Source organism: Calonectris borealis, chromosome 14 (genome assembly GCF_964195595.1).
Source record: "Calonectris borealis chromosome 14, bCalBor7.hap1.2, whole genome shotgun sequence".
In the NCBI taxonomy this organism is placed as follows: Eukaryota; Metazoa; Chordata; class Aves; order Procellariiformes; family Procellariidae; genus Calonectris; species Calonectris borealis.
The window spans coordinates 12,458,448-12,483,137 of NC_134325.1; the positions used below are offsets into that span (position 1 = coordinate 12,458,448).

The following is a 24,690-nucleotide window of genomic DNA, read 5'->3' on the forward strand; positions in this document are numbered from 1 at the left end:
AAGAGAATTGATCACTGAACTCCTGTAAATGTAAGATATGGTAAAATACACAGCGAGAGAGACAGGGCAGAAGCTAGCAGCGTTAAGAACAAACCCACCAACCGCTCCATTCCCCCAGCTGGCAACGTACAAAGGCTGACTGCTCTGTGGGAACCAGGTCTAATAATTTCGGGAGGACTTCTGAGGAATGTACAAGTATATTAATATTGCCCTAATTTAAAAGGGAAGTAATGAATTGAAAGGCCAAACTTGAAATTAGCGAGTTATGCCATTGTGATAATTAAAGAAAACAGAAAAAAACAGAGATCCTGAAGAGATGCCAAGCAATAGCTGTGCTGTTATAAAAGAACCTGTATTAGGATCGGTTTGTTGCTATCAGCAAAAATAGACTTTCAAATAACAAATTCACAGTAGAATTTAACACTGGTAAAGTTTTATGTAGGCGTTCAGATTTTTTTTCTACTTACTGAAATTCAAATCCAGGTATCAGAATGTCAGCCTTATATTTAATTCAGTGTACACATTTCTTTGAATGGACATGATTTTAAATTGTCTTTAATATATCTTACTCAGTGTGATTTTTCTTTTTTCTTTCTATTTTTAAAGAGGACAATAATACCAGAGTTTTGTTTGAACGTGTTTTAACTTCAGGGAGCCTTCCACCTGAGAAATCTGGGTATGTCTGCAAAAGCAGTTTCACTACACTAAAAAAGATACATAACCCCTTTCAACTACAAACATCCTAAGGAAATTAGAAAAATGAACAGCAGGACAAAATTAGGTACAGATGTTCCTTCCCCTCTTCATGCTGTCTAAAATAGCAACAACTGTGACAGATTTGTGAAAGTCCCTATCCCACTTGCAGTGAAATTCATTGATTTATTGACTTTAAAACCTCATTGACGCAGGATTGTTGAGGATAGAGCGCAAAATCCTCCTGCGCAGACAGGATTCAAGGGTTTGAGCAGGCGGCGTGGCTGATGACACGTATTGCTCACCAGATAGGTGCCTTAGCTAGACGGGGAGGGGGAGTGGAGGACATCTTTCAGGAGCATTATGTTAGAGAAGGTGAGTCAGGAATTTATTGAGGAGAATGCTGAACAACTCCCAGCCAACTGAAAATAAAATAGGGAAAGAACCAGAAAAGACTTGGATTAACCACTCACCACCACATTTTCATTACTACTTTTAAGATTTATTTCTCTGAAAAAATGCTTATCAAACCCTTTGTAGTCCAAGTGTTCAGCATTATTATTCTGGTAGACACGGTCATCAAAACTAAGAAATCAAACAGCGCACATTCATTCTGTACTTTAATTCTGGTCTTTCATGAGAAATATTTTTATGTCCATTTTAAAAGTGAGAAAGACCAAGAATTTAAAAGCTGAATCTTCTTCAAAGGTGAACTCCGAAGCTAAAATGGAAGTTGAATCAAGTCCAGAAATATGGTCAGATGTTGCTTAAGTTATGTATGAGATTTTCCACAGAGAAATAAGCAGTAACTGTATATATTTTGGGCTACATAGAATTCTGAAGTGCTGCCTATTGTGTTATAGGGTATTGCTCTTGCCTGCTAGAATATGCTAGTCTATGCAGATGAACTACATCATAATCCTATTCACATATCAGGATCAGAGTGAAGTTCTATGTAGCGGGATGAGTGAAGTCTATTTGTGCATCTTACACTGATGATAAAAGCTCACCTCAAATGCTGAAGTCATTTACACCCGTAATCCTTTCCTTTCCATAACAAAGTCCTTTACGATCCACTAGATTGAAAGCTTTTACAGAAATATATAAGGCACTGGGAAGGTAATGCATGTTATAGATGCATCTAAAGTAAATAATAGAAATGGTCGTGTGTTCCCAGATTACCTCCTTTGAGTCTCTCCTCGTGTGTTTTTTAATTGGGTGTGATCAGTAATTCCTTCTCCTTCAGCAACCGTCTTTTCATCTCTTTTATAGGGAAATCTGGGCTCGGTTTTTAGCTTTTGAAAGTAACATTGGTGATCTAGCTAGTATACTGAAAGTTGAAAAACGGAGGTTTACGGCATTCAAGGAAGAATACGAGGGTAAAGAAACAGCTCTGCTGGTAGACAGGTACAAGTTCATGGATTTGTACCCTTGCTCTGCTAGCGAACTGAAGGCCCTTGGTTACAAGGTAAGTGGATAAGAACACTTAATTTTACTGTTATTCTTTTCAGCCCCAGCACACTTAAGCAATTCCTTGTTTAGGGCTTGCCTTACACTTTTTTCCCTTGGTAGAAAAGCAGGTAAAGCGAGCCTGGTGTGCCTCCTCCTTCTTGTCCTGTTGGGCAGCGCAGTGCCAGGGGTTGTGGGCCAAGGGCAGAAAGGAGCAAGGAACGTGACCAAGAGGTGCAACCTGACGTGTTCATATTTACCTCGCATCTTCCCACGGAAAGGTCGATGTGTTAATGCCATCACCACTCAGCTACAGGCCTCCGCTTCAGACTGAAACCGGAGCTCCTTCAAAAACCAAAATTCTTTTGGAAGTTTGTATGAAACATCGCTGGCTGCCCTTCCGCTCCAGCTGGCAAAACTCCCCTCACTTAATTGAGAACTGTATCAAGGCAAACATACTGCAGTCCAGTGATTGCTGCAAATGGCTGAGGAAAATTATCTGTAGAGATCAGCGGCTGCCTGCTTTTTCTCAGTTGTTTATTACGGCTGAAGTGCTTTGATGCTGCTACTCGGAATTTAAAGTCTAGGCCAGACACCTGTATCTGGTGGTCTCCCATCTCGTTTCGGACCACATGTATTTTAACTACTGTTTTAGTCATGTGGAAGGCCATAACACTTTCGAAAACCATTAGAACAGAATAAAATGTTGATTTTATTTTTTTTTAAGCACGATGTAAAATAGGCTGCCAGAGAAGCAGCAGCGGCTCTCTTGGAGGAACTGCTGTTTCCCATTTGCAGGAAGAGAGAACAGGAAGAGAACCTTCAATTCGTGTCTCAAAAATAGTGCCGCAGCTTCCATTTATTTCTTATAGAGAAAAGTAATCTTTGAAAAATACAGAAGTCATCACAGTTAGCAAAGCAGCTGAATTGTTGGTCTTCACACAGTTGTAAAATAATCTGATAGGTGGAAGTAAGTCACATTGAGCCACTGAATACTTTTCCTATAACGCAATTGGGACAAAGTTATTTTGAAGTTACAGGTGTGCTTACAAGAAAGTACATCTTGATAAATGCATGCGAGGTGGTGTGTGCCTAAGATGATTCAGCCCTTGGGCTGATTTCTGTTGCTTGTAACATGCCAAAATATAATCCTGTTTGAACTGATGCTTTGCATGCCTGCTGACTGCCTTATGCTTTATTTCTTTTCCAGCGAAAGCAATCTATGGAATGAAATGAGGGAGAAATGATAGTTGTGAAGGCCTAGTGGTCTGCACCTGTTCACCTAAATCTTTTTAACCTAAAAAAAAGGAGCCACTCAAAAATGATAAATACAGTCCCATTCGGTAACAAAAACAAGTGTTTTCACTCCCAGCTGGGACACTGTAGGACTAAAATGTTTGATGAAAACATGCAAGTTTTGCCCAGATGGTCTTCTAAGAGGACATCTGAAATTATAATGATGACAAAGTGAGAATAAGCGACTGGTCTAGAGAGATGTTTTGTTCTGCAATTTAAACAAGCAATGTGACCCTGCCAAGTTCAGTGCTCTCTAATTGCCTTTCGCAGGATGTCTCCCGTGCCAAGCTGGCAGCTATAATTCCAGACCCTGTGGTTGCACCTTCCATCGTGCCTGTTCTCAAAGATGAAGTAGACAGAAAACCCGAATATCCAAAACCGGACACTCAGCAGATGATTCCATTTCAGCCAAGACACTTAGCACGTAAGTCAGATGTTCAGTCGGAAGTGGTTATATTTCACCTGGCGGCAAGTTATTAACCTGTGTGTTTAGCAAACCTAATCACAGAGACTCTTCTAGTCTTCAGTCCTCTGAACATGTACTTAAATTTTAGGCTGTTATTTAATCGGATTGCTAAAGGCATATATATTTTACTTACCTAATACTAAGGTCACACAGAAATAAGTACAAGTAGTTTGGGGTCTGGTAAATGGTAATGAGCTGTTATACACACTGCTCATAGACTTCAGATCACTGACTTAACAATATGTAATTAGTAGAGGCAAAAGTGACAGGGTAGTAATTACTTGCATGAAATAATAATGCTGCAAAAGCAATTCAAGTCTAGCTGCCTTGCACTGGATTCATACAGTTTTTCTTCCCACAGCTCCAGGTTTACATCCCGTCCCAGGTGGTGTCTTTCCTGTTCCACCAGCAGCTGTAGTTCTCATGAAGCTCCTGCCACCTCCTGTTTGTTTTCAGGTTTGTTTGAACGAATTCTGAAAACTTCAAAAAGTTGTCGAAGTATCACTCTATTGAAAATACTCTTCTAAACTTTTTTTTCCCCCCTCGTAACAAATCAGGGTCCCTTTGTTCAAGTGGATGAGCTCATGGAGATATTTAGAAGATGCAAACTGCCAGACAGTAAGTTATTTGTTCACTCTGGAGTCTGTGATAGTGCTGCATATGACTTTGTTTTACATATGGATATTGCTGTCTAAAATCCAGACCTCATTTACAGATGTGTAATTATTATTTGAGAGTATACTATTGAATTGGCTACATTTGTAGGTTGGAATCTACGTAGAGATGTTTGTACATTTAACTGTGGGGAGATCGACAAAAAGTCAAAAAGTTGAAAATCACCAGCTGCTACTTTAATAACATTTTGTTGGTAACCATTAAAAGAAGGAAATGAAGATTTTCAGAACAGCCTTTAAAAGAAGCAAGGCATTATTTCTAGCAGCATTGTAACTGTAACATTAAACTACACATTTGCAGTGTGGTAAGTTCACTGGTAGGCATAACTCTGAATGCACCTGTTGCAGTGCTTGAGAACAATCCAACAGCAGTGTTTTCTGAGCTCCTGCAAAGAAGGTAGAGTTCTGAAATATAAAACCAGGACAGATCCATACTCCAGGCTTCATGTAAACGATGGCAGGTGATAATATGCTACTTTTCACCCCCTCTGTTAGTTTAAGGAGCAAATGATCAGAGAGAAAGCTAGCTAGGATTTAATTTCTTCTAGAGTGAAAATAAAACATCTATTTAAATTATACATGGTATTTTTGAAGCTTTCTCTGTTGATAAGCAGAAACTGACTTGCTATGCATCCTTTCTCATGAATCACAAACTGGCTACACTGTCTCCCCAATAGGCTTTCCTGTTTTATTAAGCTTGCAAATGACCTCGATACTTGTGTAAAGGGAGGTCTCAAGCTGAAGCAGCAGCATTTACTTTATAATTAGTGTTTGCCATAGCTCGGGGTTTTAGACAGTCAAGACTTGATTTTTAACGTTTGTAGGAGAATAGGGTAGGAAAACGTCTCATGTTCCAGAAATCTCCACAACCTATCTATCTTGATGTCCCTGCTTGCATGCTTATTTCTAATCAGGGAATTCAGTTGCACCAATTAATTTAATCTTTTTCTCTTTCTAAAGCTGTTGATGAAGCTGTACGAATAATTACCGGAGGCCTACCTGAAATAGCTGTGGAAGGCAATGGACCTGTGGAAAATAACGCTATGCTCAATAAGGCTGTTAAGAGACCACATGAAGATTCTGACGACGATGAGGAGAAAGGATCTGTAGTTCCCCCTGTACACGACATTTACAGAGCACGACAGCAGAAGAGAATCCGGTGAAACAAGTTTGGAGTTCTACTGTGACAGACAAAGACTTGCATTGAGTCCGTCAGTCTCTTAAAAGTCAAGCATTTAAAAGGGACAGCTGCAAACAAAAAAAATCTTGAAAATGGTTTTGTTACTGTGGTGCCTCTTCTCCCATATGGTTCTTGATCTGAAAACAACCGGAACAACCTTAGAATGTGCTCTGAACAAAACTGGGTTTTCAAAACCAAAAGTGCAAAATGTCAGAACTGCATTTTGTTCTTCAAGGGTGTTCACATCTACCACTTGAAATCTTGTGGGTTTTTCAACAGTTTTATTTTAAAAACTGGATGGCTTATACTTGTGAAGCATTTTTAATTCACATTTTCTGGAAAACAGTTGTTCTCAGTTTGTTCATGTAGTGTCCTGCCTTATTGTTCGTTTTTATTTATGGCAGAATGTATGGAATCTGTTTTGTAGTTGAAAATGGAAAAAAACATTCCTTTAAAATAAAAGGATATCCATAACATCATGCCTCATTCTGGTTTTATTCAAACACAAGTTATTTCTTAAATATTACTCAGCCACTTCAAAAGCGATGTTAATAAGACCATCACAAGAAATTGATCAGAGCATACATATTAGAATTAGCTTTTTTTCCATTTTTCTAGAGGATACAGTATACTTTTGCTTTTAATTCCATGACTGTTTAAAGACGACAGCATCGTAAGACAAACTCGGTACGTATTTCTAATGTAGATTGTCCAGGAGTACTAGCTAACAGGGTCTGTTCCTGGATAACTGCATTGGTCTTCCACTTAATGTACAAAGCTAAATGTTAATGTATTAGCTACATAGTTTAACCTGTTACTTTCAAACAAGCTAACAAAAACACTATATGAACTTCTGAAGCAGTTTCTATGCATACTTTAGATTTTACTTGTAATTGACTCTGGTAAAACCGTAAGAACCCCTGTGGACTACAGGAAATTCAGATACTTGGACAAGTGGAAAAACATTCCCGCCCCCAGCAGTATAGATGACTGTAGGTCAGTGCTTCTATCCCCTACCAGGCTGAAAGGTGAAACAGCGTACGTATAACCATGTAAGTGTTCACGTGGAGGTAGGGTCTGGCCTTATCAATCCTAGAATTTCTTTTTTGCCTTGCCGCTTAATTGTATCTCCCTATTTTCTTTAAAGAGGATGTAGAGAAACTATTTGTCAACTGCTATCATTAAAAAAAACCAACCTGGGAGAATCACTAACGTGATTTGCGCTTGTGGGCTTTGATTACAGTCTCTTCAGATCCGTACTGTGGCAAGGCCCGCACCACCACCCACGGAGGCACGCGTTCCCAAAGGTGAGATCGGAGCCAGACGCGAGTACTGCGCTTTTTTCTACATGAAGCCTTAGGATCTGCTGCGAGCAGAGATGGGACTCGCCCTACCGACCCTGCGAGCAATGCGCATGGGCTAGTGGCCGCACAATCCACGCTTCCATGTCAGAGTAAGCAGGAGTTGGCCATCATGGACATCTGGACCCTGAATTCCAGACTGGGAGCAGCCACCTCCTAGATTAAGCAAGTACAATTTTATCTATTGATAATGCAGTCCCATTCATACTTTTCAAAGCCTTTTCCAAGTATGTTGTTTCACCATGATGCCTCCTCCCCCCATCCTTGAAATCATCCCTTAGAGCATCTAAATTTTTGTAGTATGCGTAATTCACAGGGGCCTTTAAAGGCAGCTTCTAGGCAATACTAAAATATAAAATAACAGCAGCAATTTATAACTTCTGCAACTCTCATTTAACAAAAATGAAAAAGGCTTTGTCTTGGTTTTTTTTATATATCTCTAGCAATAATGTTTCTGGTAGCTCTTTTGTTACGCAGACTACTGAATTAATTTTTTTGGAGCTGCAGAGCTATAGGCTGTATTTTGAGGTGGATCCTGCACTAATAACTGAGTACAGTAAGCAGATGCAGCAATCTTGAAGACCTCTGTAGTATCCTTTGCTGATTCAAACAATGAAATAGACCACACCAAAAACCTACTCAGAACTTTTTTTTCTGGCTAACCAACCTACTCATTTTTGAGTTATCAAAGAAAGATTCAAAGACAGACATCCATTTTACTATCTGAGTACATTTAGCCAAGAGAAAAATCACTTTTCTGAGCTGGTGATCTACAGGGTTTTGGTGGTTTTTTTTCCCGTGGGGAACGGGGTTTGTAATGAATGAGAAAAGATTTGGTTTATAGGTGCATAGGCTAATACGGAATAAAAGGTCTTACTTATCCTGCATTCCTCCAAACTCGAAGTTAGCGCAGCTATATCCACGCTGACATTTAAAGGAAAACTGGAAAGGGAATCAGCAGTGATTCATAATCAAGCGCTTCCTTCTAGAAGTTCTATTATTTTTGGTTGGCGAGTTGATTAATAAAATGAACCTGGATGTTAGCAATAAAAGGGCCCTTTTATTTATTTATTTTACATAACTTGCTGGGTTTTTTTAAAAAGAACACCACATTCTATTTTGGGTAGTCTAGTACTTAGGACACTTACTGTTTATAACTATGAACTTTGCTTTCATAAAATCATCAAATTTTGATTACTGTAATACAGCATTGTGCTCAACTAGAGGAAAGTTTCAAATGTACTTACCTCCTAGCTGAGTTTGAAATTGCAGTAAGGCTGTAAGATCATTGAGCTCTTCTGTGAACACTCATCTACACAACATGTAGCTAATTAAATTCAAGACCTACAAATATTTTAAGTTTCAAGAACACCTCTACAAAGTGAAAAAAATCTACTGAAAATATTCCCTGTATATTCAAACTAACATTAAATCACTCACTTCTCACAGTACATTAAAGTCACTTGTACTTCTGATAGTGCTCTGCACTTCCTGGATATTTTTGAAGACATAATTGAATATGCAACCATCTCCAGTTGTAGTTTTAAAAAACAAGTAAAATTTTCAGCCTAAAGTTTCACACACTTTAAATCCACCTTCTGAAAATGACAAAGATTTACTTTAAAATTAGTATTTCACATAAAAAGGAGTAAACTACTAGCAAAAAAAAAGGTAAGAAATGCCACTTTTATCAAAACGTTTTAGCTCTGCCCTTCTGAAGTCTTTACAAGAGATAAATACAGCTGCAATCTATAAGATTGCCACCTTTGTAAGTACTGTACATAGCAGAGGACAGTTACCCAATAACCAGAAAATTTGCTACAAAAATATATATTATGTGTTTTGTAACATCTGCAGGTAAATGGCAAAAAAATGCTATTAAAAAATGCAGTAAAATGCAGAAAAAACTAGTAGCCTACCATGCTAACCATAATGTTACAATAAAGTGCTGTTTGGCTTTGTTTTTTGCCTGTTAAAGTTTCTCTTACCTAGAATTTTAGCTTTCTTCTTAAGTCTTTAAAGTAAAATTTTTTTAAAGCCAAATCACTCCTTCTGGGAAGGACCATTGCTAATCTGCTCTGGATTAATTAAACTAAATTCACGGTAAATTAGAGTAAAATGCCCTAAAATGAGCCACTTAAATACAAAGTTTGGTTCTTAAACTTGTCCTACCTAGCATCAGCTCAAAAATCCAAAAATTGCAGCCAGAAAACTACCAAGACATCCCATCCCAAGGTGCATACTTACATTAAAAATACCTCTCTCTCTTATCATTTACTTCAGAACCCCTTTTGCATCTCATGTATTTTCCTCATCAGTCATCACTAGTGAATTAAAAGGAACCAGTATTTACATGGAAAGCTGTTTTCCTAGACAAATATTGGTGCAATTTTTTAAAATAGCTGACAATACCATATTGGTAGCATACAAACTGGTTTTATGATTCTTCTGACTTCCCTGCAAGTTGGGCTTCTTCCTTAGTCAGTATTTTGCCAAGGACTGCATCATAGTAAGGGCTGAAGACCATTTTGTTGTAGTTGACAAGACGAACATACTTGACAGCAATCTCTTCCAGCTCTCTTTGAATAGGGCCTAATCCTCCAGGAACAGCAGGTAATGATTTCTGGTGACTAGATGCAAGATAATTCTCCAGAAACTTTTCAATTCGAGAATCTGGAAAAATTGGACCAAGGGTTTTGGTTTGTTTTCAAAAGAGACAGTCAATTAGAAATAGTGCAATTGCATGTGAAATACACAAAGCCTGAACATAGTAAACAAGTAGGTGAAACGTAAAATGAGAAGCCACGCATGACATGCCACCAAGAGTGTTACAAAGACAGAGGAGCGGTCACTTGCGAACAGAGCACTTTTGCCAAGGCATACCTATTAGCTTGCATATGGTGTTATCCGCACTGGCCACTGCTTGGATTTGCCCTTTAAGTCCAGACTCTCTCTCAGCCGAGAATGGCGTAAACCCATGCTGGGAAAGGCAGCTGTTAACTTCAGCACACACCTTTTCACCGATGGTAGCCAAAGATTCCTGCAGGTTAAAGGAGCTAGAGAACGTGGAGTAGAGCATTACTTAGCTATATTAGCTATTCACTTTTTTCCCCACCTTTTAAAAGTAAACTGTCCAATTACAGTTGCCTTATTTACCAAATGTAATGGGAGAAGCGTAATCCAAAAAAGCCAGAACTATAAAGAATAATACATTTTATATATGTGAAAAATAAAGTTGAGATATAAACCAAGGAGGCAGGATAGCATTAAAGATTTCCAGCCTGAACAATCCATACAAATAAGAGCTGACTTTCTGCCTACGCAGACAGCTCTGACTAATGCAAAAAACAGTTATCGACCCATAACGTGCACAGCAATCATTCTAAATCTGCGAGCGCTCAAAGTCTCGAGGGAGCCTGGCCCAAAACGTGAGCACGGTTAGCTGCTTGCACTCTCATGCGCCAACCACGAAAAACATCCTCTGAGAAAAGGAGCATGTACATATCAGAACAGAGCAAGAAAAGACAGTTCTGTCTGAGTAAGTTGAATAAAAATTGTCAGCCTGGACTCATAAAAACCCTCATCACTTCCTCTACGTATTCTGCAGTCCACAGCCAGAGAGAGGCTTAAACTGACTATTTACTAGGGTGAAAACAGAACTACACCTGCCTCTCTGTGAGTAGGATTAATCAATACTCACGGAAGATGCATTCCTGTCAGCAGCACCTTGACAATGGTTTTGATTTTCTCAGCAAATCCAGGCATATCGACGAGTGCCGGGCCTGCTGCACTGAACGTGACCAGAAGGACAGTCCCAGTCAAGAGGAGCTGCTCCAGCTCCAGCTGTATTTCCTGAAAGCGGCTCTGGTCCATTAGCACCGTCTGCAAAGAATGAGGAAGCCAGCACAGAATAAAGTCAGAATGCTGGGCTGTGAAGTGACATTGTGATGCCTACCTATTGACAGCAGCAAAGATAAGACAAAGACACAGAAAAGAGCAACTTATGCTCAGCCGGCGAGTAACAGCAACAAAATGAAAAGAATTAACTCCTTTTTTGCAATGACGTAAGTTTCAATATTGAAAAAGAAGTACCTATTACAAGAGCTACAAGAGCTCTCAATCAAGAGAGCTTGTACTTGTTGCAAGGCTACAAATCCAAATAGCTCCTGCATATCCCAGAAATAGAAAAGTTGAACAAGCACAGAAATCAATTTTTCTGTTAAATACCTACTTCTGGAAAAGGCCTGTTCACATGATCCCACTTTAGGAGCTTCAGATAGGCCTGATTTTGTACAGCAGTGGAGCACAAGGCGGAAGCTCCACCAGTAGCACCATCACCACTACAGTGGGGAGGCAACATTTTACATCTCAGCTTTGCAAGATCGTCTGCTGCTTCTTGCAACCACCTTGTGACAAGGTCTAAAGAATCTGGAAAAGCAGGGGAAAAAAAATCTTGTTAAGAAAATTCCTTTTCAAAGTTAGGTTTTTCCACCAATAATTTCCAAATAATCCCATTAGTTACTATTACTAATACCCATGATATCGGTTATTGACATGCATTTCATTTATTACATTAAGCAGGACATCTAAAACAAAATTAAAAGCACACAGCTACAGGAAATTGGAGGTGAGATGATACTAGCTAATTATGCCCTAGACTGTATTGAAATGAAACTAAACTCCAGTGTACTAAGTGCAGACTGTTGTTCCGACAGATTTTTTCAAACCACAGTTTTGGGGAACAAGCTGTCATTTACCACATGAATTCTAGAACTTACAAAAAAATCTGATTTCTTTTCATGATCTACAAGCAAAGACACGCAGTTTACTGGGAGGTCAGAGGGGAAGAAAGAAAGGAACAAAGTCATACTTGGCTGTTTCTCAAGAAACTCCTGAAACTTCTTTCTTTCATATTCAGCAGACTGCTGCATTAATTTTGGCCTAATACTACTGACAGCGAAGTTTGCCATATCCATTTTCATTAGGTCTAACACAGAGAAAATTGCTCTAAACAAACAAACAGAAAAAGTTATTCAAGGCTGCAGATGTTTAAGAGGTACTATTTACAAGACTTATTACAGATTGTCTAAGGAAAGAGCAAAAACATGCATGGGAAACATTAACAGGGTGCTTAACAATTTAAGAGCATGAGACAGAGAGAAAGCTTGAGCAGGCATGTACATGCACGCATGTGCCTCTTCCAAGTAAAAAAGCTCCTGTAAAGCTCTCCTGTAAAAAAGCCTCCATGGAATTAACTTTACTAGCTCCATAGATTATATTTCCCAGGATGTGCAATATCGTATGTGGAACACATAAAAAGACATCTGGATTTCCAAGCTTGCATACTATCTCTGTTGGCAGCCTATAAAGCCAACCTCAGTGGGAAGTGAACAGTCAGACCCAAGGCAAAAAAAAAGAAAAGGGGGGAAAAAAAAAAACCAAACCAAAGAAAAACACCTTAATTTCAAAGCAACCTAATTCCTGCTGGCAAGTCAATCCCGAACTCTTGGAAGCTTATCAAATTAGAAAATAACAAGGTTAATGCAATTTCTTCTAACTATTGAGACCTCGAGCTGTTCAGGTGAGAATATGGTGACAAAGCAGAAGCCTCAGTGCTCCCAGATGTGGTGTGTACACTCCCTTTAGAACTGAAAGGATATTATACAGGGAGTGGGGTGGGGGGTAAAGAGAGCTCAAACTGGGAGGAAAGGAAGAACTGGTTGGAGAACAATAATACCTTTTTCCTATGCTCCTGCTTGCTTCTTTTCCCCTTCTGCTGTCGATACGAAATTCTGATACAAACTGACCACTGACCTGCTATCTTAAGGCCTATATGCACTTGGCATGTAAGAAAATGTCCTTCAGTGCCATGCAGGAGCCAGACAAATATTCCAATTCAGCAGAACAAAGAGGGTCCTTGTTAAAGACTTCTGGAGCATCTCTCCCCCTCACACCACAACTATATCCCTTTCCCTATCACTCTTTTTTTCTACAAAGATTTGCAGGTTGCCCTGCTGGACACACCCTCCCCCCCATCTAAAATTATTTAAGGTACTCTCAACATGACTAATAAATAGCACTTCAGTACCTGAACAGAGGAACTATTTCATTAATATCTTTCAGTTTCTTAATTTCTTCATCTCGAGCAGGAGCACAGAGAGTCCCCATCATCCCAATAACAAATTCGACCAACTTTGAAATGTCAAGGGCCCCATTCTCTGCCTCCTGTTTTATCAAATCCAGATCAAGAACTTCTGTAATCTGGCTTCTCAGTCTAGTATGACCAGGCAACAAGAAAGACAGGAGATTCTGAAATGGAAAGTTTTTGACAGCGCATTAGTTCTACATATCAAAGACTACAAGGATCAAAACGCTTATTGAACCACTTTTTATTTAAACTAATTGCCCTTTACAAGTGGAATCTCTTTTTTTTCTTTTTTTTTTTTTTTTTTTAACCAACTATTCACCAACTCCAAGTGTTTCAGCTCATTCTGTATGATACTGAAGTTACTAAGTGGTAAATACTCTGTAGTACAGATCGTACTTAAGACTTTTGTACCTGGTTTTGTCAGCCCAGTGTTGGGGCATCTCATTGATTCCGTAACTAATACCACTGTCATAACATGAAGGAAGCTTGGAATTATGAAACTAGTATTGCTTACCATTTATTCATCTTACATGGTTTTGCATTTGTTTTTACATTCAAATTTCTCCTCTGGGGTTCTACAACTTACATACGTTCACAGACAATGATATAGTAATGAAAAAGATCAAGAGAGTCCTTTATGAAAAGCCAAACTTCAACCATGTTTGCCCATTTGTATCAATGCAGCTACACAAATTCAGTAAGTTACCTTGACACCACATCATCTTACCTCTTTAATTTCTCCCAATAGTTTAATTGCATGGTCGTATGTCGGTGGATCTTCCTTTAGCTGAGCTTCCAGACAATCCCAGAAAGCTTTATGCACAATATCTCTCACTTTTTTTTCTAAGCTGTGGGTAAATATCACCAGTTAAAAAGAACAATACTTGTCTCCGCACCACCTTACATAGATAACCTGCAGCTCCTGAAGAACAGCATGTAATAATATGAATGTAATGTAATAATGAATATATGACGATTAACAGAGAAGAGATCTGTCATTTTAAGTTACTCAGAAAAGCAAGAAAAACTGGACACGGGATTTGGAATGGCTTATATCCTAATAAAGGGTTACACACAAGCAAAGGCGGCTACAAATTAAAATCCTTCAAAGTATCTATCATATGCTACCTCTAAAGTAAACAACTGGAAGAAAAAAAAAAAAGAAATCACAAAAATTACAGCTTGTCTTCAAAAGACCAGTATTCATGTTCCTTTTAAAACCCTCACTAAGGAAATGCAATTCTACCAAGTAAAATTCATTAAGTAGACCTAACAGAAACGAAGTAACTTCCCGACACAAAAGCTTCTGCATTTCAACGCATAAATATTGCGACTACTCTGAGATAAAGGCCCAGTTCAGTTTGTGCAAAAAAATGAATGAATTCCACTGCTTCAGAAAAATTCCTAATTCAAAATACTGAAAGTTACTCCTCTTCAGCAGGCAGGCTCCTGTTCACGCCAGGTTTAACTCCAACACCAAAGAAGATGCTCACAGGTACGCGCGCACACAAAGAACACCCACAACAAACACCAGATTCCCAAGGCTCCGACTCCATGTGCAGCTGACGTTCAGGCAGCGCCCAGAGGCACTTACGCCCTGTGGCCCCCTGACTGGCCAATACGTGCTCTACTGACAGCGCGTACAACTGCAAATACAGTCACAACTGCTTTCTCCTCCAACCACTCGTCTACACGTACATTCAGGCCGCAGGGGACCCTAAGCTATACAGACACACACAAAACATTTAATCCAAAGAAGATTCCAGAGTCCCTCTTCAAGCAAAATCTGAAGGACTGCTCTTTCTTTTCTAGGTGGTAAACAGCTGTACACAAAACCCTCACAAAAGCCAAATAAAGGGATCATCTAAAGCAGCCTGGCCCATCACAAAGCCCAGGCACCCCTCAGCAAGGTGACCTCTGCAGTACATCTGTGCCTTGATCAGGTGAAGAGATGCAAAGCAGCCACTCTGGTGAACAACTACAGCCACTGCTCAGCATCAGTGAGCAAAGGCATCCAACCTTCCAAACTACAGCATAGTTTCCCAGCTCTTTCCCTACCTTTTTTTTTTTTTGAGGGGGTGAGTTAAAAAGAAAGAATGGAAAAAGGAAAACATGCTAAAATTCTTCTTCCCTGAAAAATGCCAAGATCAATTTTATGGCACTGAGGCATACCAGAAGAGTTATCCATTATCACAGCACATTTTCATGTGAGAAGTCCTTGTGAAGGAACACGGAGCAGAAGCGGACACTGAATAGAACAGCACTCTCTTAACTGTGGGACTTTAGATGAAGCATTTATTCCCAGCCATCAACTGCCAACACCTGACAGAAGTTCCCCCAAAAGCTGCTGGGACAGAGAAGATAACGTAGAATGGGGAGAATGAGCTTTGCACGTCTCAGGTGTACTTTCCAAACGCTTGCTTCAGAGGCAGCATTTGTGCAGGCTAGAGACAGGCCCCAGTTCATGGGACCACACATGAATTGCACGTGACCTGCAAGTAAGGCAAGAAAGGAGGCCTGGACTACACCGCCTGGGTCTGTCTAACAGACAAGGCAGACACTGGAAGACGGTCTGAGAAGACAGATCAAATCATTGCTTGAGCTCTAAAGTATATGAGTCTTGATGGACAACAGAGATGTCTATTGTCATGCGCTAGCTCAGTTAAATGTTGTTTGTCCTCAGCATTTAAGGGGGCCACAATTCCATTTCCTACCAACTCAGAGGCTGAAACAAGTGAACAAAGTATAGGAAAGACCCTCATCCGCTCCATTCAACCCTTACTCAAAGGCAATTCCTGCTGGGACCACGAGGTTCAGTGTATTTAATAGCACGCGCACATTTTCTGTGGTTACTATTGTTCAGCAGCCCACAGCCATTAATAAACCACCACTGGTATAATACGCCGGTGTCAGAGCTGGAAAGACAGGAATAGTCCAGGTGAGAAGGGAAGATGAGACTCTTCCCATTACTGCCCTTCAGTCAGGGACGATTCTAGTTCCAAGCAACATCCTCTCATTACTAACGCTAACGAGAACCACTGTCACCTTGTTTTGGTGGAGATGGGCATCAGACCTTTTGTCTCAATACGACCACTTTCTACAGAAGACAACCAATGCCAGTCTTCTAAGAGCCATCTGTAGCATATTCTCCTGCAGCACCCGTGAAGGTAATGTGCTCTGGGCTCTCTCTCTCTCAAACGTAGACACGTACAGGCAACACTGGTTCCAATGTGGACCAAGTTTCTTCCATGAAATGTGCACTTAACTTTTACAAATTAACCCAGGAAACACATTGTCAGCCACATCTCCCTCTGTGTGAAATAAAAAGGAACAGCAGATGAAGCATCTGTCGATAGGACTGGATCAGCTACGCGGGCCAATATGCGACCAGACATCAGAACTGGGTCAGCTACACCGGCCCATATGCAACCAGACATCAAGGCCTCTTCTGTTCTTCCTCTCCCCTCGCAGCAGGGGAGAGAATTACTGTAGGTCAGAAAGAGAAGGAAAGACTTCAAACTTAAAAGGAGAAGGGACTAACCTAATAGAACATAGGAATCTCTTCCCAAAAAATACCTAGAGAAACAGACTGTAGACTCAGAAAAAGCTAAAATGATCAGTTTCATCTTGCTCCCCCAGGCAGTGAAAGCTTAAAAGATGCTAAGAGCACTACCTGCATCTGCCGCTAGACTTGGGTATTCAGAAGCCTGCAGGCTCCTAGGACAAGGGGACACCGACAGAAACCACACCACACTGGGATTCGCCCCACACATGCCCAAACAATTACCCCAAGAGGTTCAGCTTTCACACACACACATTTCTGAGGAAGCAGAACTGCATGCTTACATTCTTCTTCTTATGCTCTTTCCTATCTCCTGTCAGGCACTGCCAGACAAGATACTAGACAGAGCCTTTGTCTGATCCACTGGAGCTGTTCTGCAGTTCTACAAATGCAAATTTAATTGATGTATCTGTTTGGTAACAATCTTACCTGTGTTCTGGTAATTCAGCTGGTTTTATCTGGAAGTCTCCATTAACAACAATTTCGTGTGCTAATGCCATGTTGGTTACTCCCTTAGCTGTTTCCATGAGCTCTTCTATTGACACAGGGCGAGGAGGACTAGCTGCAACATAAATTACACTGTCAGACAGTTATCTATAAAAGCCTGTGGAAAAAAGTCTGCTAATACTTTTCGACCCTTTCCACCTTCTTGACAGTACAAAGGGCCAAAAGACAGTATCATCTGAAGATTCTTCTCCTTTCCTTCCCCTCCTCTTCCCAGCTGGTGGAAGAGACAGGTTTGGAGTATTACAGGAAACAAAGGAGTGAACCCAAGTTGATATTCTGGGCTCAGTATGTCAATTGCTTCCAAGTTCCATCAAGCTCTTTTAAGAAACAAAAACAAACCTCACACCCCAAACCCCCACTTCTTTAGGATTGCTTAACATCATTTTTCTCCATACTATAGGAAGAAATCATTAAAAATACTAGTATTTTCACTGCACTATTTCCCCAATTATCGTGCAGATGTTGCCATTTCAATTCTACATTTTTCAAGGAAGTGACTTCATCTCTAAAGCAGTCGGCAAACAAACCACCATTAACATTAAGCAATAACGTACTAGTAGCTAATTATTCTCACTACTTCCAGTGCAACTGGCACTTCTCCAAACTCCTTTTCCCCAGGGGCCATCCTCCAAGTGACAAAGGACATCAAGACCTAGCCCCAGCACCAATGCCTACGACTTCTTCCTCTGGCAGGCATTTGGGACTGACAAGGATGAACAAGCAGCTTCAAATTGGGCCCTGGGGCATAGCAGCGAATGGGAGGAAGCGCCAAACCTGAAAAAGCAGGCCAGTTTTCATTAGGCAGGAGACAAAGGTAGTGATGACTGTAGAAATCGAGAAGGTAGAAGAGGGACAGGGACAGTTTCAGAAAACTTAATTTGCTTCCTGGATGCAGTGGGAATTACAGCTCCTGATTGTTCTGGACTACATACCATTCTCCTGGGACACTACTGGCATTGCTGTAGTGCAGGAAGTGTCACAGCCCTAAAAACAAGTCAACATAAAGGCAGAGAAGGTGCCAAGGCTGTAGGCCACGCTGGTTAGGGAGAGTAACCCCATCCCCACCGAAGCCAACTGAAACCTGTTGCCACTGATTCTTTGTGGTAAAGATTCCTCCTAGCTGTGCCAGCATCAGTGCAAGCAGTGCGTGTGGGTGCCCTGCAATGCCTTGCCAAAAGTTAGGAGAAGCGCCACAGCTCTTCCCTGGCCCAGGTATTTGATAAGAAGGAGAAGGCTAGATCATTAGTGTCCTCAGGTGAGGCAGACAAGAATGGCAAGCTTCATCTCGGCTCCTCCAGAAAACTTCTAGCGGAGCAGAAGCAGGGAAAAGAGCCACAACAGAATTGCCCTAATGGATCGATTCCTCTCTGTAGTTCATTCGCTTTGACTACACTCCGGGCATAGGAGCGGCATACTAATTTTCAAAATGAAAGAAACCAACCAGGGATCTTCATAGGCTGGGTTCACTGACATATGTTTTAGGCAAACTATCGTGTCTGCCTCATTTGATAATCCAGTTTGATGGGATTTAAGCTAGTAACATAGAAAAGGTCCTTTAAAAGTAACTGTCCATCACCTGTCTGCCATTCAAAGCTGTTCCAAGTATAAAGAGTATGGTTCCAATGTGCTAATTTTTCATTAATATCTTGTTCTTTTCATGCAGTGCTCTTAAATGCTTATTTCCTTCTGCTTGGAGCTTAATCTTGCACAGTGACTCTGGGAACACAGCAAGGATTGATATTCTGAGAAGAACTAGCAGGACAAGAAAGTTCACAGCTGAATGAGAGTGCTCTTGTCCAACTGCCAAATGACTTCACTCCAGCAGTGGATGCACTAAAAGCTAAGACTCTTTCATTTACCAAAGAATGCTCTTAAATCATGTTACTTCATTCTCATATTATGTCTGCTCCCTTACAAGAGGGGAGGGTTTGAGACCAATGACTTCTTTGTGGTACAATGCAGTGCAAGACTGTGCTATGCATTTTACTTTCACGTGTTCATAGCTTCCCTCCACACACACAACGCGCTTCCTATCAGGCAACCAGCAAGACATAAGAACGTAAAACTCCCTCAGAACATCTCCTCTGTGTAACATGACACTAAACACAACACTAAACCTCAAGTAATAATGAACACTATTAAAAAATAAAAAGAATGCAACAAATAAAATGTTACATGCTGAGACACTCTCTACAGAAATTTGGAACTAGTTATCTGAGCAATTCTGCCTCTTTGAATTGAATCCCTGGGACCAGAAAATTTCCTCTTGGTTTTATCTATAGATTTGCCAGAAATAATTGGTAGCCATATTGCACCCAGCTTCTCATGTTAAAAGCAGAATGACAAAGAAAAATATGCCCCAGGAATAAATATGTGGTCCTGCTTGACACTAGAAGTAGTATTAGGATTAAATATACAACTTTCCATCTGTATTGGGAGGGGGGTGACAGGACATTACTCTGTTGGTAACAGCCTTCCTTGCCCTGCAGCAGAAACAGAGGCTGCAACAATCCAGAAGGTTCAGCTGATAATGCAAACAGCAGCAACAGTTTAGCTAGAATATACTGGAGTAGTGCTTATCCTTTCCGTGAGTGCCAGCACACAAAGGTATCTAAGATATATGCGGCTCAGAGCAAACATGGTTATTGTGAACAATTAAGTACTAAAACAAAATGGGGAGAAAGGTGTTACAAACAGTTTCAAAGCAATTGATCAGGAGTCACACAATATTTAATTGCAAAACAGTCAAACTTGCACAGAGTGCTATAAAACGCCATGATTGTCTCCACCAAAAAAATTATAGAATTTACTTTTTTTTTTTTTTTTAATAAAGCAGTTTTGCTTACACTTCGGTGTATCATCTCTGTGTGACCCCGGAGCACTCTGTCGTATTCTTTTTCTGATAGACTGATCTGGGTTGTCCAAGCTCTCCTCTTGACCATCCTCCAAACCACTCAACTTTTCTTCACTTGAACGTGGCTTGTCAGGATTCTGAGACATTTTCAGTTGGTTCTTTTCAGAAAAAGAAAAAAAGATGAAAAAGGGAATGAATAAGCATTTTCTGACATGGTTGAGTGGGAAAACATCACCAGAAGTCCTCCTAATTAAGAAAAAAATAAGAATAAAAGGAATCTTACGAGGAATTATTTGGTGTCATTCCCATAATGGTAGGGGACCTGGGCTCAATGACTCACTTCCCATCTTACACAAAACGGGATGCTTTCAACACAGCTACCATTTACTTAATCTGCATTCCTAGTAAGTTCTCAAAAATCTGAAACTGTTCCCTCGCCATAATGCATACAGATGAGAAAGAAAAATATATTTAATTTTCTTTCTTAGCATTGCTTATGAAAGAGCAGTGAAAAACACCTTCAGAATAGTATTACAAACATGTTTTACAAAAAGATTATGCCAAATGAGACATTTCCCCACTACATAATGACAAAGCTTTCTGAACATAACGTACTCCTGAACTATGATCTGCCCCAACTGCTCAGAACTTAAAAGTTTTCACTCTGAGCCATCCAAATGCATTAAGAAGCAGGAAAAGGGCTAGAGATAAATTAATATAAAATTCTACTCCCCTATTTTTATTCCATGCAAGAGTCATGATTTATGCATAAAATACCAGGATTGTTTAAAAACAAAACAAAACAAAACATTAAGACAGTAAAGAACATAGTTATAGTATTTAAAATATTTGTTTATTAAACATTAGATATTAAATAATATTTATATTACATCACAGATACCTGCAGTGTATTCAAAGTTACACTGAAAAAATGACCATTAGAAAAGCATGTCTCACCATTCATTATCTTCACTTACTTCATCTTCAGATTTCCCTCTGAAGAACGTAATTTGCACATCTTACCATTGAAAACTCTCTATCATACAAGAAGCTACTGTTCAGACTTCAATTTTACAAAAATCTGTTAGAGAGCATATGATGTCTTTAACTCAATTAAATAACCTGGATGTTCTGTGAAATGGGAAGTCAGGAGGACTCTGCCTTTCAAAAAAAGAAAAAAAAAGCAAGCTCCGGGAAAAACAACAACTTCCTCTTTCACCTAGTATCCCACCATCCCCACTTTCAAAATTTGAAAGAAACAAGCTCTCAGCAAGAGATCAGCCTCCAGAGGCACCTCGCAGCTACTAGGGAAAAATACTTGGCAGCGTCAAAGACTACACTGAAGAGGATGCAGCATAAGCAAGCAACAGTGTAGAAATATAAAATGCAGCAGTGAGATTTTTTTATTTTCATGCAACAGCTGTAATAACTAACCCTACTCCATCAGTGCTTAAATTGATTGCGCCAATGTGATTCTACAGGACAGCTGGAAAGCTCAGTGCATATAAGAAATGGTTTTGTTCTACAGCAATGACTCAGGATCATCATCTTGCTAGATGCACAAGATACACACCAACACGCAACACTTGTCCACAGCACTGTGTGATTTCTATTTTAGAAAAGAAAACAAAGCATAAAAAGCATGGGATAAATCACATAGGAAAACTAAGAGATCAGCACAGGTATTGTTAGACCCATATATTAGCCCCCACTTCTAGCTGGAACAGATGTCCCTGCCCCAAACGCTTGATCATCTCCCCCTTCACAGACACAGACAATCCCAGCTGGGACAAGAAAGCGGTAGTCTGTGCAGAGCTGCAGTCATATTGCCACCCTTTTAACTAGGGCAGAGATAGCCTCCAGCTAGGTGTAACGCAAGGTGTCCAAACCAGCACGCAAGCATGAAACCAGTGGGAAACCACTGGTGGGAAACCAGTGACGTGCTGCAGGAGAAGCAGATCTCCAGTCTAGCGGACAAAAGGTCTGTTACTGCAAACAGCCTAGCAGCAAGAGGACGAGTACCTCTGTTAATAAAGAAGCAGTTAACAGAGAAGATCACAGCAACTGTTGCAATAGGAATTATAAGATAGGACTGGTTAAACAGAGGAGGGAAACGTGTTGTTGCATTTGGCTAGAATAAAAGCATTACCATAAAGGCTTCCACCTTCATTCAACCAGACTAGACTGTTGTTCTTCCTATATATTCTCTTCCACAAAGCACCCTCCTGAAGTCAAAATTTGAAGCACAAAGATGACTCAACTAAGACCTACTTAGGTCTTCAACGCACATGACGCTTCATAGTGCCTTGCAATCTCTCACTGCACTTTATCCTCACTACTCTTAGAAAAGTAGAGAAATATTATAATATATCTTACTTACAGAGAGGAACCTGAGGTATGAGTTAAGTTTCTTGAGGACTTACAGAAGATAAATGACAGGGCCAAGACGATAATCAGTCTCATAATTGCTATCCCCAGCTTTGCGCACCAGGCCATCATTCCTACCACGCAGGCTACATCCTAAAGTATTGCCTTCCATAAAATGGCAGATCAAGAGCTACACTCTCAGAACGAGCAATTTCATTTAAATACCATTTGTTAAAAAAAAGTCCTATTTTAGCTGTGGAAAGCGGGTACAAGAACTCCTGGGCCATTCTACCACATGACTGTTCAGCAGATGAGGTAAAGAGGCACACTTGTTGGTTTAGTTGTTTAGTTTGCAACAGTCTCCTCTTTTCTGCTGGATTACTGCTATTATTTGCCAGAACACATCTAGAACAATTCCTCATTCCACTGGGTAAATAAGCTTGACAATACCTCTTCCAAAAGCATCATCATCATCTTTCCTTTCACAGAAACAATCCTGACTCTTAACAGAACAAAGTCTACTTCTGGGCACTTTCCTTCAATTTCTTTTTAATAAAAATAGAAGTGCAAGAGAAAACCCAGCAAATTGAAATTTAAACAAAATATTTTCCACAGGTTCTTTTCATCAAAGGTCCTCAAATCATCTGATGCACACCAGCATTAAATAAACTTCACTGTGCTTCTATGGAGTACGCACAAGACTGAAGCAGCTCCTCCTAACTTCAAGCGAGATATGACTCAACAATAGGTACGGGGATTACCTGCAGGCCAAACACACAAGCCCTGAAGGCCACCTTTCTTCAAGCTCCGTTCCAACGCTGAACTCTCTCCTCTTCCCTCTGTTCACCTGCTGTATCAACACCTACTTTCCCTCGTAATCCACTAAAAGGCAAGCTACACCTCAGCTCTGCGTGGTGAAGCTACAGCACGTCTTCCGTCCCTCTTCCAAACTAAAAGGGACGCTCATGAGCTTCCACTATTTTCCCTATCTGCAGCCAGTTCTGTGTAAGGCCCTGGAAGTCCCGGTCCATCGGCAGGGTCTACCAAAAGAAAGCATACAAGGTATCGTAACGAAAACACCATACCACGAAGCAGCAACGTTACTATTCACCCCCTCACCCTCCCCAGGACCGGGCACCAGTTTTCCTGCAACACTTTCACACGGGCTCGGAAGTTTCACGGCGCTGTCCCCGCACTGCCCAGCCGGAGCGGCCCCAGGCACAACGCCAGGGAGAACCACCAACGGGCCACACGGAAAACGAGCCCCTGCGGCGCAGCCGGGGGGTGTTTTTCCAGAGGCCAAACGGGCAAGGCGCGGAGAGAAAAGGGGCCAGCGCTGAACCCCAGCCACCTTCCCCAGCAAACGGGGCCCGGAGGCTGGGCTGCCCGGCAGCGCCCGCCAGCCCGAGAGCCCCCCGGAGCCGCGCCGGCGCCCGCTCCCAGCCCCGCCGGGCCTGGGGCCCTCCCCGCCGCCCCAGGCCCGCGGAGGCCCGGCGGCCTCCCAGCCCCGCGCCTCCCCGCCGCCGCCAGCCGCCTCGCCCTCCGCCTCGGGCCCGCGCTGCGAGCCGGGGCCCCGCCGCCTTACCGCTGCTCGGAGAAAGAGCCGCGGCCACCGGCTCTAACGGGGCGGGCGCCCAGCCCCGGCTCCTTCCTGCCGGCCGGCGGTGCGAGGCTGGGCCGGAGGCGCAGCCCCGGCGCAGGGGCGGGCCGCAGCGGCTGCCGAGCGGCGCGGGAGCGGCTCCGGGCGGCCCGCCCCGCGCTGGGCCCCGCCGCCCCTCCGCGCCGGGGCGGGGCGAGGAGCCCCCGTCGCCGCTCTGCGCTTTTATTGGGGTTTTTTCCCCCCAAAGTGGGCCTGGATGGGGCACCGCTCCCCTCTGTACCAAGGGCGTAAGAATAATCAATATTACGGCTCACTGCTGCTTTTTTGGGGGGTGGGGGGTGTGCCTCTATCTAACTAAGCAAGGAGCAGCTTCCTGCAGCGCTCACAGCTGGGCCAGAGCAAGAGCTGCACCCGATAACCCAGATAAAGGGGGGTCTGCCCCTACCGCACTGTGCTTACTTAGATTAAATCCACCCAGCAAGGGAAGGCACTGTTCTAGGCCCAGAGCAACCAGGGAAAGGAGCCACGGCTTT

At 41.6% G+C, this 24,690-nt stretch overlaps 2 protein-coding genes across 11 annotated transcripts in view; one reads left to right on the plus strand and one right to left on the minus strand.

The window, feature by feature from the left end:
* The window catches only part of CSTF3 (cleavage stimulation factor subunit 3), a 53,478-nt gene extending 47,244 nt beyond the window's left edge, over positions 1–6,234 (plus strand). For all 4 annotated transcript variants that reach the window (XM_075163232.1, XM_075163228.1, XM_075163231.1 and 1 more), the window contains 6 exons: positions 607–676; positions 1,966–2,161; positions 3,709–3,862; positions 4,266–4,360; positions 4,462–4,522; positions 5,539–6,234. In XM_075163232.1, coding sequence (XP_075019333.1) covers positions 607–676; positions 1,966–2,161; positions 3,709–3,862; positions 4,266–4,360; positions 4,462–4,522; positions 5,539–5,741 — 779 coding nt within the window. In that variant the 3' untranslated portion in view covers positions 5,742–6,234. The remainder of the gene's footprint in view (positions 1–606; positions 677–1,965; positions 2,162–3,708; positions 3,863–4,265; positions 4,361–4,461; positions 4,523–5,538) is intronic.
* Positions 6,235–24,298, minus strand: TCP11L1 (t-complex 11 like 1). 7 transcript variants are annotated; one of them, XM_075163233.1, is made up of 11 exons: positions 24,143–24,288; positions 23,319–23,597; positions 20,183–20,348; positions 17,259–17,391; positions 13,995–14,115; positions 13,208–13,428; positions 11,990–12,126; positions 11,351–11,547; positions 10,820–11,001; positions 10,003–10,175; positions 6,235–9,792 (listed from the first exon to the last, which is right to left on the minus strand). In XM_075163233.1, the coding sequence occupies exons 3-11, from the start codon at positions 20,334–20,336 to the stop codon at positions 9,557–9,559; spliced, it is 1,554 nt and encodes a 517-aa protein (XP_075019334.1). In that variant the 5' UTR covers positions 20,337–20,348; positions 23,319–23,597; positions 24,143–24,288; the 3' UTR covers positions 6,235–9,556. The 7 variants fall into 7 exon arrangements, 5 of the variants coding, with proteins under 5 accessions (XP_075019334.1, XP_075019336.1, XP_075019335.1 ...); XM_075163235.1 differs by lacking the exon at positions 24,143–24,288 and adding an exon at positions 23,677–23,694; XR_012675752.1 differs by lacking the exons at positions 23,319–23,597; positions 24,143–24,288 and having other exon boundaries at positions 6,235–7,275; positions 8,367–9,792.
* Positions 24,299–24,690: the final 392 nt, after the last annotated feature.

Bases quoted from the DNA above. Each gene is read 5' to 3' on its own strand.
- TCP11L1 (XM_075163234.1), bottom strand. From the start codon at position 20,336: ATGTCTCAGAATCCTGACAAGCCACGTTCAAGTGAAGAAAAGTTGAGT. The intron at 11,548-11,989 runs GTATGACTTTGT...CTGCTTTTCCAG, and splicing joins GTTTCTTGAGAAACAGCCAA to ATTCTTTAGACCTTGTCACA. The intron at 9,793-10,002 runs GTATGCCTTGGC...CAATTTTTCCAG, and splicing joins CACCATATGCAAGCTAATAG to ATTCTCGAATTGAAAAGTTT.